The sequence below is a fragment of the Pollachius pollachius genome (assembly GCF_949987615.1).
Source record: "Pollachius pollachius genome assembly, chromosome: 20".
Taxonomy (NCBI): Eukaryota; Metazoa; Chordata; class Actinopteri; order Gadiformes; family Gadidae; genus Pollachius; species Pollachius pollachius.
The window spans coordinates 5895352-5910554 of NC_136953.1; the positions used below are offsets into that span (position 1 = coordinate 5895352).

Below are 15203 nucleotides of genomic sequence, written 5' to 3' on the forward strand. Positions count from 1 at the left end.
GTCTGTCTTGTGGAAGACTCCGGTCATGAGCGATGTGGGCAGATAGCTAGAGAGGTTTGCCATCCAATCTTTTCATTCAGACCGATTGAAGTGATTTGACGGGCTAATTACAGACCTGCGACACCCACAGATAGCATATTTCTTTCATTTTTTCTGTCAGATCATCTGATGTATTGATTGCTGTCAAGATTTAAGAGAATTTCAACATATCTGACAAAAAAATGCTTTGAGAATAAATTGCCTACCCTGGCTTTAATGGTTTGGAGGAATGACTTGTGTGTGTGTGTGTGTGTGTGTGTGTGTGTGTGTGTGTGTGTGTGTGTGTGTGTGTGTGTGTGTGTGTGTGTGTGTGTGTGTGTGTGTGTGTGTGTGTGTGTGTGTGCAGTTTTAATCTCCCGGCATATGATTTTAATTGAAATGCCACTTGTCATGGTGTTATATTATTTACTACTTAGAAAATGGCTCCATTAACATTTCCTAATCTATACTTTTGAATTATATTTCCAATGTCCCCTTTCGTCACCATATCTGTATTTCATCTTAGTACTCTGTTGCTTATCAGGTTATGTTTCATTACCATACTGTATCATTTAATGATTTCCCTCTTGTGTATGTCATCGCTTAAAAATTATTATAATAATAATTATGACCATGATCTTGACCCTCTTCCAAGTTGATTTCTGGAAGATTTGTTTCGTTCCGTTGGTGGCAAAGAACCTTAACACGAGGTAACTCAAAGAGGTTTTCCTGGTCGACTCAGAGATATATCAAAGCCGCAAGAAAATAACAGGATCTTAACTTGAATAAACATGAAGATGTTCCCCACACTATGCTAAATCCCCCCAAAAATCCCAGCCAACTTTCAGAGGAAATGCCTTTTGCCGTGTTTACGTCTCAATAGCAGAAAAAGGGGGCGTATTCCAACTCTGGTGGATACCGGAGCTGTTGTGTGGGCGAAGCCAGTGGGTCAATTAAATGTAGACCGTGTGTAATGGAGTGTGAGTGGACCTGTTTGCAGACTTCTCCTCGCAATTAATGAGCACCGAGACATGTCATATTTCAGACCGGCCGCTCCCGGCCTGGCCGGATCGATACGGTGAATTCATTAAGGGCGCCGGGGTTGAGCGATGTCCTGGAAATATGAAATCATTTGGAGCGCAGAGTGTGTGGGGAGCAGGAAAGAAAACGAGCAGAGGGTGTTTTCACTCTTTCTTTCTTTTTTTTTTGGAGATTGTGTGTGAGGAAGGAGAAGGTTAAACTTCAACCCTGCATATTAATCTGGGACGGCCGACGGGGGAATTGGACTCGTCCGAGAGGTCTGGAGTTTGCTTGTGATGTGGGCGTTTTCAACATGATTAATAATGGTTATCGACTTTTTCTGTGTCTCTGTTCTCCGTGGTCGTGCATAACCGCAAACCACAAAGAGCAGGTTTACAAACACTTGTTTTCACAATTTTCATAATAATTCTTAAGTGTTATTGTCCTGTTATTGACGCAATGATCTAAAAGTAAAAAAGCATCGTTTTGTGAGGGCCTAAGCAAACCTTGTAAGAGTTGATTTGTGTTTGCTAATCATGTGGCGACGCTAAGGGAACTTCAGGGGCAAAGAGAGGGGCGAAATATTTATCTGAAAGTCATAATCAAAAGAGTTATATGATTGTCTCTGTTGGTTAATTCAAAGGGGTGGGATGAAATGACCGAGCAGACGGTTGGGGGACGAAGATGTAATGCTGGGGGACGCAGGTAGGAGGCGTCGCTGGTATTTTTGTCGGGGCTCTCGAAAAAACAGCGACCCCTCGGCTCCCACTCAGACAGTCTCTGTACGCTACCCCCCCCCGGCCGTGACGAAGACCTCTGGTGTCACTCACAGGGGGCCCGGCAGTAAAGGGACCAATTACACGAGGTCTCGGCCGGACACAGGCCCCGGACCTCGCTAGGCGGGGCCCGTTTTCACTAATGACCTCTCAGGGGGCGTTCTCCGGAGGGCCACTGGCCAGTGTGTGTGAAACGCAGGTGTCCTCCTGCGCCGCTGCAACCCTTCGCACCACACATACACACACAGTCCGGTAAAGTGGAGGTTTTTAAAGTGGTTCCCAACACATTTTGTGTGTTGGGAACCACTTTATTGTTTTTTATCATTGGCGTACTATAACACTTGAGATATTGATGATGATTATGCAGTTAAAAATGGAAAACTATAGTGACATATTGTTACATGAGGGTGTTATTGGCAGATAAATCATGGGGGGCCTTACAAAAACACAATTGGAACACATTCACATTCATCTAAGGATTAAAAACACTTGACAATTGTACAATTGATAATACCGCAATAAGCTTTTGTACAAAAATGGGTGCCTCGATCTGACGTCTGCAACGCCACACTGGATACATTCCCAAACGAGAATGTGCCCCAGCAAACAGTGTGAGCGGCTTCATCTGTTGTTGTCATTGTGTTATTGCACCTTAACTGACTTCACTTCCTTAAAAGGTGAGGTGTGCAGGACCTACGCTCAATCTGAATCAGCGTGGATCCCTTTACCCCCAGAGATGCATTCATTTCCTGCAGACGTTTGCCAATGGCGCTCTTGTTTTTCTTGCTTGTCTTTTTGTCTTCCCACGGACTCCTCCAAAATAAAAGCCCTCTACCTTCACACGTTGGCCTGTAATTGGTTCCCAAGTGCGGGCAGCTCTGAACCACCCATATCCAATATTCACACTCGCACTCTTTGAATTCCACATTAATATCCATCACGCGGCCAGACCTTTGTGATGTTTGAAAATAGGCCGCACCGAGCGGTTGTGTTGCCGTGAAATACAAAGCCTGGCTAGATACCGTGAATCAGGGAGGTGTTAACGCAGAGAGGTGAGAACGCAGCATGGGCCTCCAGCAACTGATGTCTGAACAACTCATCTGGCTGACCACTATTTATGCGTGGCTTAATTATGCTTTGCTTTGTGTATGCGTTGAATTGGTTTTGTGTGTGTGTGTGTGTGTGTGTGTGTGTGTGTGTGTGTGTGTGTGTGTGTGTGTGTGTGTCTGTGTATGTATGTACAGTATGCATGTATGAATGTATGTATGTATGTATGTATGTATGTATGTATGTATGTATGTATGTATGTATGTATGTATGTATGTACGTATGTATGTACGTATGTACGTATGTACAGACAGTATGTATGTATGTATGCATGTATATGTGTTTGTGTGTATGCGTGTGTGTTTGTACTTTCGTTTTGCGAGTGAGTGGGCGAGTGTTAGTCAGCATGTGTGGGTAGGTGAATATTTCTGTGTGAGTGTGTGTCTTGAAGAGAGAGAAAGACCAAGAGTGTGATTGTGTGAACAAGCGATGTCTGTGTTTACGTTTGAGCACCTAAACACACACATACACACACACATGCTTCAACATATCTCACACAACCAGCAGGCAGTGCGATTATTAAATAGCTGTCTAATGATGGGTTCAGTGGCAGATGTTGTGGCTGCGCCCCCAAAGCAGCCCCACTCTATTAATTCAATTAAAGTCTTTCTGAATGGTTTGTGAAGTCTTAGGAGTGTCCCCGTAGTTCGACTGAGGATTTGTTATGTCAAGTCTGGTCTCTGAAGCGTCTCACTTTTGAGACACGTCCAATTTGGAGTTCAGACATTCAATGTTTGGAGTCTGGGTCGTTTGAAGGACAGAGAGATTTTTGGATCACATAAAACCTCTGAAAAGAAGCCAGTTTCGGGCGTACAGGGGAAGAAGGCGAACTCTTCATTTTTGTTTTTATGTTTCATGGTTATTCCAAGACCTTGCTTGTGTTTGGCGCGGCTTCAGCACATCTGACGCTCGGTGTCTCGTCTCTTTATGCTACCCTCTTTTGCTCGCTTCAACCCCATGTTCTGCTTTACCCGGGCCTCGACATGCATCTCGACAATTCATATTCACAGCAAGGTTCAAAGTGTAAACCGTTACACCTCAACCGATTTGATTGGCTGCCTGTCGTCTACCCCATTATTTGCCAGTCGTGCACTCACTTTCAATATTTATCCTCAATATTATATTCATCCCCTAATCCTTAAGTATAGGCTGAGCATGAAGAACAAGGTGTACAGAATAGCAGTTCACGCCTGATAACAACACTCACTGTAACGCAATTCATCCATCAGACGTATGGCAGGACACTCCCAATTGTGATGTAACAAAAGTTTGTAATGGCTACTCAACATCGCACGGTAAAATAATGGTCCTCGAAAACAACCATCAGCATCTCCTCATCCAAGCCTTCCCCTCACCTTACCACTGTAACCTCCTCATCTTTGTAGTTTGTAATCAGTTAAAATATTCAAAACATACAATGCACAAAGTGCAGAGAGTGGCACTATGGATCGTGAATGATTCACGGCCGACCGCCTCCGCCGGAACATTTCTCTTTCTCCTAAGCGACGTGACGCATGCATTCCTCTTCCCGTGTGAAAATAAATACGACATAATACCGGGTTGTCAGTCTATATTCACAATCCATCGTTTATTTATTTTTTACCCCAGCCAAGCAAAAAATAAACGACTACCATGGCCCATAACTCCCCAGTACCTCCCCTCCTCTGCAAATCACTTATTCCCCGCTGATAAATAATAGAGAAGAGTACAGCTTGATTTATTTCTTGGACTAATTGTGAGTTGTAAATCCCCCCCACCCCCCCCCCCCACTTCCCTTCAGCTGAGGGCATAACTTCAAGATGTCAAATAGAATAAAACACCTTTATCTCAACGCCAGTTAGGACATTCACAAAGTGTGCTCACACACACACACACTCACTCACACATGCATGCACATGAGCACACACACATACACTTACAAATAGAAAACCTGTTATCTAACGCAGGAGGTGCTGAGGAAGAGAGGGATCAGAATTGGCAACGGGAGCGATAGAAGGATGAGGAGAAGGGAAACGCAAAGAGATGGAGAGAAAGAGAGAGCGGGATGAAGAGAGAGAGGGAGAGAGAGAGAGAGACAGAGAGAGACAGAGTGAAGAATGACAGAGAGCGCGGAAAATATTAAAAGGAAAAACTTAAAATCTGCCAAGATATATTGTAAGTTTCCTGATTGCTAAGTAAGATTTGCATTAACGCTAAGGATTTGTCATTGTCGTTGTTTTGTTCTTCTATGATCTTTACCAAGGGGCGACGTCAACCAGCTTCCTGGCAGGCTGTGTGTGCGTTAACACGTGTTCAACAGGCGTGAGATTGACACCCCTACAAGTGGCCCCCGGGAAGGGGAGAGGCTTGATGGTGGTCCTTCTCCCACTGGGAGAAGGACCACTGGGAGATCACTGGGTTGAGACTGTTTTAATGGGAGCCGGCGAAGCAGAGCAGGTCAACCACAGGGCCCTTGCAGCTGCAGAGCGTGGGCGTCCGGGGACCCGGGGGGGGCGGACAGAGAACCGGCCGGCGGGGGAGAACTGCATCTTGCATGGGCGGAGTTCACTCGGCTGCGGCCAATGAAACCGAGACGCTATTTGATTCCTGAGTGCGGATTGCAAACACACACTTATATACCGTTCAAAATGCTATTTTGTCATAATGGAAGGTGTTATCTAAAGTCATTTATGATATATTTTAATTTTAAGATGGAATTTATCAAAGCGCAGGCAGGTAGCTAGGCATCTTGCGCGAGGATGTCTACAGGTCAGACTGCAGACATTTGGGGATCGAACCCGGAACCCTTTAGGTCAGGGTTCAAACTCCCTCATGTATACATAGCTATCCTACATAAACACTGTCGATTTACATACATTTCAGAATGCTAATTTTAATCATCACAAGCAGACACCAACCACAATCTACCAACTAGCTCTCACTGCTACGCTAGCATGCGAGCTAAAGGCTTGGGCTACAACGGCTACGGGTAAAACGTGGACATGGGCAAAACAGCCAAGGCTGAGGTTTGCGTGGTGAGGCGGGTATATGAGGCAGCTACGAGAGGAGAGGTTTGTTTCCCCCTCTGCCTCGCGTCGAGGGCTGGTTGCTGCTGGTAAATGGACATCATTAGTGTCACAGATCGATCGTGGTGTGGAGCCCATTGGGGCAGAGGGGGGTGTTTGGAGTGACATCGCCCATCGATATATGCGCACAGCAGGCGCTTGTTATAAGCAAATGTGTGTATGGGGAGGGACATGTGTGTGTGGCTGTGTGTCAAACTGCTTGCCCTGGTTCATTTCAGAGCACTAATGGTGGAATTAGCATGTTTGTACGGCAACTTTTACAGATTTGTCATCAGATCTACACGCTATTAGTCACTACATTGGAACTTTGTTCTTTCCCCCCGCAAGTTTATGTGATGCACAGCAATATTTAGTTAATCTGAACATTACTCACGAAAAAGCTCCATACGTTGTGCCTTTTGCCTGTGTGTGTCTGTGTGTGTGTGTGTGTTTGTACTTTTATTTGTGAATTTTTAATCCAAATACACCCCATTTATCAGACAAAATGTGGATTCATTGTGACTTTTTCAGATTGTAATTAACGTGATAGCTCTTCTCGCGCCTTACCGTGAAGTGTTCTCTTTCCCCATGAACCAATAACCCAAAAGTGCATGTTCTCAAATGACTTTTGCTTTCAAAATAACAGCGTGCGCAAATAAAAGTCCTGCAAGGATAATTGCTTTGATTATGGTTTGTTTTCGTCACCTGGCTATTCTGTGTGTGTCGGAAAATTAAATAGCATAACAACAACATGACAAAAAAACAACATCAGCCATTATAAGCACAGAAGGAACCCTTACTTCATTTATGTGAAACCAAACCAAGCACAAATAAGAGACAGATTTCTTTAAACTATTTTTAGAAAAATAATAGTCAAGGGTCAGGGTTAGGGGAGCTATTTATTCGACCCGTTATCGGTGCACGGATTAGTAAATACGGTGTGTCTGACAAATAGTTTGGGCTGACCAAATAATGAATCTCAAACTTTCCGCTGGCGAGCACAAAGCTCATTAAATTGTGTTTACCTTTCCTTGATCGCCCTGTCTCTCCCCCCTCCCTCTTCATCTCTCTCTCGCTCTCTCTCTCTCCATCTCTCTCTGTGTTGCCAGGCCGCTCCTTCACTGGGTGTGCTTCTGTTCCGGAGCACTCTACATCATACGTCCCAGCCTTGCCGCACGACGGCACTTCATTAGTAGATGTCTTCAAAGCGACTCAGGGTTGGATCCCGGGTAAGGTACGCCAAGTGTCTCATTCACGAGCAGAACATGAGTAAAAAAATAACGGCAATTTGGGGTTTTATTGTTCCCGGTTACGTCAGACTCGTGTCCAATCCTGGCTTTAAATGATGACATGAACGTGCATTATGTACACGCCTTTTGCTGTTTCCTGGTCTACGGGAACAAGAAAGCATGTATGTGCCGTATAGGGGATTGGTCCAAATAGTAGCTAAAACGTTTTAGTCTTAGCACCAGATCTTCTTCAATAGGCCGTTCTAAAGTGCTGTTACTGCCTGGCTTTTGCGGAGGTAAATCAAGTTTCTATTTACCACCATTTAGTTACACACAAGATGCTTTTATCCCCAGGCACCAACAGTGAATTCACATCCATTGCTCAAGGACAGGTTAGGCTGGGGGAATTGGGGCTCAGACCCGGCACCTCCTGGCTGTGAGAACACCGTACAATAGTCAACCCCAGAGTACCCTTCACAAATTCACCAGGATATTAATTGTATGAACAACAATTGGCAGTAGAATAGGGAAAATAACACACAATAACGCACAACTGCTAGCATTCATGGAATAACACCTGCGATCATCAACAATAAAAGCCAATCATAACAGGGCCAGCCGGATATACTCTTTGTACATGAACCTGTGTGTTCAGCCACTTTCACTGAAGGGGTGATTTGAGGGCTTTATAATACACATCATGCAGGCATGAGTTATCCTCCATTGGCTGCAAGTCCACCGCACACTCCTCCAGCCTGGATGTCAAGCACTGTATTGCTTTCCAATAGCATGCTGATGGTGGGCACTAGACGCTCCTGAGAAGAGGACAGTGTGTTAATTGTGTCTCTTTTCCGACACACCGTCGAGAGCCGTCGCCATCGGATACCGATTAGAGATCGGGCACCCCTGTTGCTTGTGGCGATGGATGAAGCCGTCTATCCACCCAGCACCCATTAACCCATCTATTTATCTAACGACCGGCAATCTATCCTTGAACCTCTCCATCCATTCACCCGTGCAAAATCTGTCCTTTCCTCTATCTATCGAGCAATCCATGCGTGTAAGCATGTATCTCTATCTATTCTCTCTATCTATACATCTATTTAACAACCGTTAATCAATCTTTCTGTGCATCGTCCGTGACATCCATCCATCCATCCGAACATCGATTAATCCATCTAAAACACTTTAATCCATTTATCTTCTTCTGCTCTAATCAGTCCATCTAGGCATATCTGCGAAAGCACTTCTATCATCTATCAATCAAAGCAGATATCCATCCATCCATCTCGATACCTTTGCATGCCTCTATCCAGACATGCATCCATAAGCATAAGCATGCATCCGTCTTTCTTTTCATCTATCCACCCATCTGCACACCATCTACATGTCCAATCACCTATCTGTCCGTCTATCTGTCTTCCTGTCCGTCTCTCCGTCCGGCCCTTCATCCCTCACAGTGAGGCAGGGGAGGACAGTAAAAGGTGTCAGAGTGATGGGCGAGGCCGCTGAGCGGGAGCTACATGCAACACCCCGGGAGGCCCGGGAGACGCGGGACGCTACAGCCGCGCTCCGCTACGACCCGGGGGCCCCGCCGCGCCGTCTCAGAGGGGCCCCAGCAGGGGGGCCCGGGCGTAGCGGCAGGGCGCACACCTGCTGCAACTGGCGGGAAGGGAGGGACCAAAGCAGAGGCCTGCGTCTCTTCTTATGAGTCTTATGGATCGTTAGCCTCATAGCATAATTGCCCGAGTCATATTTTAAGGTTCATCCTGTGTTTAGCGTGAAAAATGCCTAAGTCAAATAGATGACTCTGATTGGCTTAGGATGTAGCCAATGATGAGGCACAGTAAATCAGCAGCGTAAGAAGAGTAGAATTAGGTTAGATATACCTGTTTAGCCGATATATGAATTAGGCTATTATGCTATGAGGCATAGCTCACTTTGTTTGATTTTCTACCGTAAGCTATTTCGGTGTATTTTACCCTATTAGCATATTGTGATTATTTTCTGTTCTGTTTGTTAATGCATTTAGCATGTTTGAATTTGTGAGCATTTCGATTAGATCTTTTATCCGTCAGTGGAAAAAGTTTGGATTATGACTTTTTAAAGCCGCAATATATATGTATTTTCATTAAGGTGGGAATGTTTAATCCGCCATATTTTCCCAACATCCTCGGTGTGAGACTCACGTGCAATAAAGCATTACCTCCGGGGCTTAGTGTCTTCCCCATATTACAAACCTGACGGCGAGAAAATACCTCGAAGATAATTAACTGTCTAATATTTCATGACCTGTTTCTAGAGAAATAAGAAAGGAATTTGGGACACCAAAAAATAAAATAAACAAACAGCCTTTCGGTTTTTTTGTAATCACACTTCGGAATCCTACTGATTTAAACAGAAGGAAATGCACTTAGAAATGCATGATACCAAAAACACGATTTGGGATTAAGCTTGTTGAAGGATGTGTGTGTGTGTGTGTGTGTGTGTGTGTGTGTGTGTGTGTGTGTGTGTGTGTGTGTATGAGTGTTTAATCATGTGAATAAGAGTCAAGAGTGAACATGAAGAGAATTCCCTGCATTTGTCTGTGCTTGTATATATTCTGGTGTGCGTGTTTTTTGCCTCCCAGTTCCCTTCAGTCACAGCTGGCATCCGTCATTGCCGTCATGTGAACACATGTACAAACCTACCACCCATACAGGGAGTCTGTGTCTGTATGTGTGTGTGTGTGTGTGTGCACACACCCACGCATCAATGTGTGAGTGAAGCCCCCAGAAAGAACTAGAGAGGGAAAGAAATGGACTTATAGAGCGAGCGAACATGCTCTGAATGTCCAATTAGACCAGAGGGGGGAGAGAGAACAGAGAACAGAGAAATTTTCGGCGCTACAGAAATCTCTAGAAGGCAGATTTAAAAACTATTACTCTTCTCCACAACCGCTCGCATAAGTGTGCGTTCCCAGCAGGCAGTGTCTCCTCAATTAAAGGAACAGGCGGCCACGGAAAAAAGGGAAAAGCAAACACAAGCGGCTAACAGATTAATAGTGCAGATGGTAGAGTTTTATTTTTTTCACGGGGTTTCTTCTTTTTCTTTTCAGTTGCCACATGCGCCGTGCGCGTGCAAACACTTCAGCCTCAGCCCGTCAAGGGCCTAAAACACCAACCACATCACCTTCAATCTTCATCTCCGCAAATTGCCGTCCGTCTGTTTAATTTGCGGAAACAAATCGTCGTGCAAGATTTCGTACATTTTTTGAATATGCTAATAGCGCCATTTTCGCCACGCGTCTCCACGGTGGCCGGCTGAGAGAGTAAGTGAAAGACGGTTGTCGCACGCTTGGTTTGGCGGCCTTTTTATGGGATATAGCTGCGACAAGCCTTGCTAATCATGCTAGCTGGTGTAGAGACACCACAGCAGTTAGCAGGAGGCTAACACGGCACGCTCTTTTTCTCTAGCCCGCACAATGACTCATCGCTAAATGACACCGTTGTCGGTGCGCTGAACGTGGTATTCAATGCTAGCTGAACACAAGCCATTATTTATGGTCGATTCCTAGTTTTTTGGACCTATTAAATTCAATTCAAAGACTACATTTCCCAGAATGCATGGGAACAATCATGAACAATCATAACCCTATTTGAATTCTCGTCGACTGAGAACTGAGAACTAATTTATGGTACCTTTCAACCTGAGCAGACCCGGCAGAATTTCATTGCCAAAATAAAAAATTAAGAATTGAACACACAAACTCTTTTAAACTTAGTTTAAAATGTTATAAACATTGTCTTCCTTATTTATTACATGTTTGTTTTGTACTGTAATCAGAGATCACTAAGATCCAAGAACAGGCCCAACCACTGCTTTAATCAGTTTGGGCCTTATCAATTACTACCAATCAATTAACCAATACCGACCCTCAACTGACAAGCCACTAATCACTCCACGAAGGGAAATTTTGTCAATTCATCAGCGGCCAAGTTCTTTGTGTGTGTGTGTGTGTGTGTGTGTGTGTGTGTGTGTGTGTGTGTGTGTGTGTGTGTGTGTGTGCTGAACAAGTCTTTTATCAAACAATAGACAGATATTATTATCGTTAGTATATATGTATATTCATTAGTATTATCCATCATTAGTGCAAATTACATTAGTAGAAGTATGTTTTTTTACTTTGATTATACTTATATTGATTATACATTTGTATTGTGTTATCATGTCTCTCAATTTTCTCTATATATTACCCACAGTATCATCACCATTATCACTTTCCTCACCATCCTAATCCATCAGCAGTGTCCTCAGGGAAACACTAGACCACGTTTAGACGTGGTTCTGAGTCACTCGTCTCAAATCCTCTCTTACTGACAAACGGGCCTCTGTCTAAGGCCACTTACAGCAGTTTAATGTCAGCCAGAATCCCTCTACCACTTGTGAATCACCAACACCATCACCACTTCCGCCTTCCCCCCTTGCGTGCGCTCGCTCTCTCTCTCTCTCTCTCTCTCTCTCTCTCTCTCTCTTTCCTTTCTCTCAGCTCCTTTCCTTCTTTTGTATTGTGTCTCCTCCTGCCCTCAATCCCTCTCCTCCTTCAATCTTTACATCCTTATTCCATCCTCCTTCTGTTCTTGCCTTCTTGCCTTATTGTGGCGCCGTGACTTGTTTTCCTCTGAATCCTCAGAGGCTGTCACCTTGTTGTTTTCCCTGTGCTCTCACCCGACCGAAATCTGTTGCCGCGTCAAGGAGTTTGAGTCCTTAAAAATAGAAAAGCGCCCATGGTCTAAAATTACCTCGGCTAACAGCTCCAGGTGTCTCTCTCTCTCACTGTTCGCTGTTATTTTACACGCTGATTCGAACGGCAAGACAAAGCATTCAGACGTGAGAGGCTTTTAAGCATTGCTATTATCTGAAGGAGAGGTTGTTTCGCCCGGGAGAGGAGGACATAAAACGTGTCCGATGAAAGGGTTACAGGTGAGAGTCAAGTATACAATTTTACACCCATTTCTGGGGTATCTTTAAGAGTGAAGACAACTCGACTGGGAAAACAAGGCGACAATACCGTATAAAAGGAAAAAGGGAAAAGGTAGGGAGGTGGAAAGGACAAAGTATTTTTTGTAGATTTGACTCTCTGATGTAGGTCATATTAGGACAACGCTCATCTGATGTTTCTCAAGAGCACTTCAGCCCCAGAGGGGAGAGGGGAGAGCAGTTATAATCCCGGCCCCCTTGCGTTTTTGATGAATGGATTTGGCTTTTTTGGGGTAAAGCGTGTGTGATTACGCTTTGTGTTTCATCGGACATTGTGCCCCATGGTTTTCAAGCCTTTTGATGAATTCATTAATAGCGGAGTAAAATGCTAAAGGAATTAAAAACTATTAACTTTACGATTGAATTGAAATAGTTTTACCAGCAAAGCAGAATATAGGCTGGCTTCTCGTCTATCATTTAGCATAAAGTAAAAAACCCAAACCCCACATTTAAACAAACACCACTGCAATACATTTTTCATTAGTTCCCTTATTACCATATCGTCTCCACCCTTTAATGTAATGCACCCGTTTTTATAGATTCTTCCGATTTATGTGATACAAATTGAATTTTATGTAGACCAAAGGATCTGTGCTAAACGTCACATCAAAGCGCAGACAAAAACGAGGAGAAACCAAGGCTTAACCTAAACAATGTGCCGCAGCGGGGGGGCGGCCATCTTGCCAAAAATAATTTCCCAACAACAAATCACTGTTGTGGTACATTGGTGATCGGCTAGTAGAGTCCAGCCCCTGGGCGGATCTCCTTACCTTTGAGGTCCAGGTTCCGTGCTCCATTGGAGTGCTGTGTCACGGTGCGCGAGTCGATCTTGAGCGTGTGCACGTTGCCGGCGTCCCGGGACACCACCACGTTGTGCCACTGGTTGTCGTTCAGCGGCTTGTCCGAGTTGCCCTTCATCAGCGATGGCCCGTTGCCCAGGTCGAACACGTAGTGGACGTAGCTATGGAGACGGAGGGGGCGGGGTTAGAACTCTCAGAACGCTCACACACAGGGAACTTGGGCTTCCTATACAGAGAACACTGCACACCTCCACGGGGAACCGACACTAAACCAGAACACTTCAGCTGGGTAACTTGAATGGAATAACCGTTTTCCCCACCGACAACTTAGGGGAACAGGAGCCCCCTACACAGATACCTACACATATAAGATAACATCAGGTAGCTCCACAGTGCACTTGAAGGACAAGAGGATCCTCCACAACATCAAACCTCTTGGCAGAAGACTCACCGGAGCGTGCTACACAGATGAATTACTGAGAACCGGAGCGCACTACGCTGACAAGTTGTGGAGTACACAGATACGAACAGAAGGTACCAGCCTGTGACAGCCTGCATAGTAAGAGTGCGAAGTGGTTAAGCACACATAGGGCCGGTCGATAAGGAACGGAGGGACTATCGCAATAATCAGGTCTACTTCATTGGAATCCATGTCACATTATATACCATGATTGCCTCCCTCCCCTCCACCATTTTTGTGATAAATCAAGCAGTTATATACATGGGCCCATATGTTATTGACTTAAGGCAACATGGGCGCCCTTTACAATACCAGCATGACACAAATGTGTCCAAGCATGGGTGTAGGTGTACATGCTCTATTGAAACGCCATCGACCAGACGTCCTGGAGGGAAACAGTTGTCATGGGAACGTCAAGGTCAGCACAGCCTGCATTGACATCATTGACGCGACCCCTTGCAGAGTTCAATATTTTTTCAGCCGAGCCCCTAACTCATCGCCAAGGTTACCATGGCGGCGGACTCAAAGACACAATAACCTCCTTTCCGTCTCGCTTTGTCTCGCTCCCTTTTCCTCCCTCGGACGCTCTCTCTCTTCTCTCTTGCACCGTCATAACCTCTGTCAATCAATTCAACAGTATTGAGAGCACACTTTTCTGTGCAACACTGCAATACGAAGGCAGTAAATGAGATCATGAAACACATTCAGAGAAACATTGTGAGAGACAAAAACAACCTTGTTCTCTTTGTGTCGTCTTATTTGCTGCCTCCTACCCTACTACTATCCTGCTACTCCAATCCGATTAAAGTAATTGGCATGTTCGTACCGGGCTATCAACGGCTCGGGCCTATCCTATACCCAGGACATGGTCAAACGGTACACTCCAGCCTATCAGAACAGCTCGCTAATCCCTCACTGCAGGACGGTAGGCGCCCAACAAAATCTAAATGATATGCGGTCCTGGCTCCACAATGGTGGATGAGCGCCCCGCGATCTTCAGGAGAGATGAAACCCTACACATCTCCCGCCGCAGGCTGAGAACTCATCTGTTCAGACTGCATCTTGGCCCGTGGAAAACATGAATAAAAGATGATTCAAGTGCCAGATACTATATTTTAGCACTTACAGCAGTTGCTTATTTGACTAATTGTATTAAGTCAAATGAATCTTGCACATTTTAGGTTAGTGGTTCACCATTGAATGCACTTAATGTACGTTGCTTTGGACAAAAGTGTCAGCTAAATAAACTAATGTACTTCCTGGTTTTGGCATAAACAAGCAGAGGTGCCTTTCTTTACTTAAGAGCAGATTAGGGTGCACCATGGCATTGCAGTTAAGGAATCCAGATGGTGGTAGGCTTGTTTTGCTAGGCTAAGGCTAAACGCTAATGTCGCTAAATGCTACGCTAATGCAGCAGTAATGAAGATGTGCAGTAATCTCGCTGTGGCAGTGGCAACCCAAGCTTTCCCGTTTGGATACAAAACATTTCCAAACAATTTATAGTTAGTGAGGTTGTTTCACAGCATTTCACAGGCTGTTAAAAAAAAAAAGTTATGTTTTAAGTGCTTTACAGGGCACATTACCAAAACAATATCACCAACATAGCAGAAGTATCTTGCCAAGAAAACAAAATAAACACAAAAATAAAATTATTCAGAATAACTAAACTTTTTTATAAGCCTATCTTCTACGAAGCACGTAACCTTCAGAAAGGGTTGAATGAAACTATT

At 44.6% G+C, this 15203-nt stretch overlaps 1 protein-coding gene across 1 annotated transcript in view; it reads right to left on the reverse strand.

Annotated features, from left to right (window-relative positions):
• nrxn2b (neurexin 2b) overlaps nt 1–15203 on the reverse strand; it is a gene marked incomplete at both ends in the record, with an annotated part of 530523 nt that overhangs the window by 289779 nt on the left and 225541 nt on the right. Inside the window, one exon of the mRNA XM_079758236.1 lies at nt 12984–13174. Coding sequence (XP_079614362.1) covers nt 12984–13174 — 191 coding nt within the window. The remainder of the gene's footprint in view (nt 1–12983; nt 13175–15203) is intronic.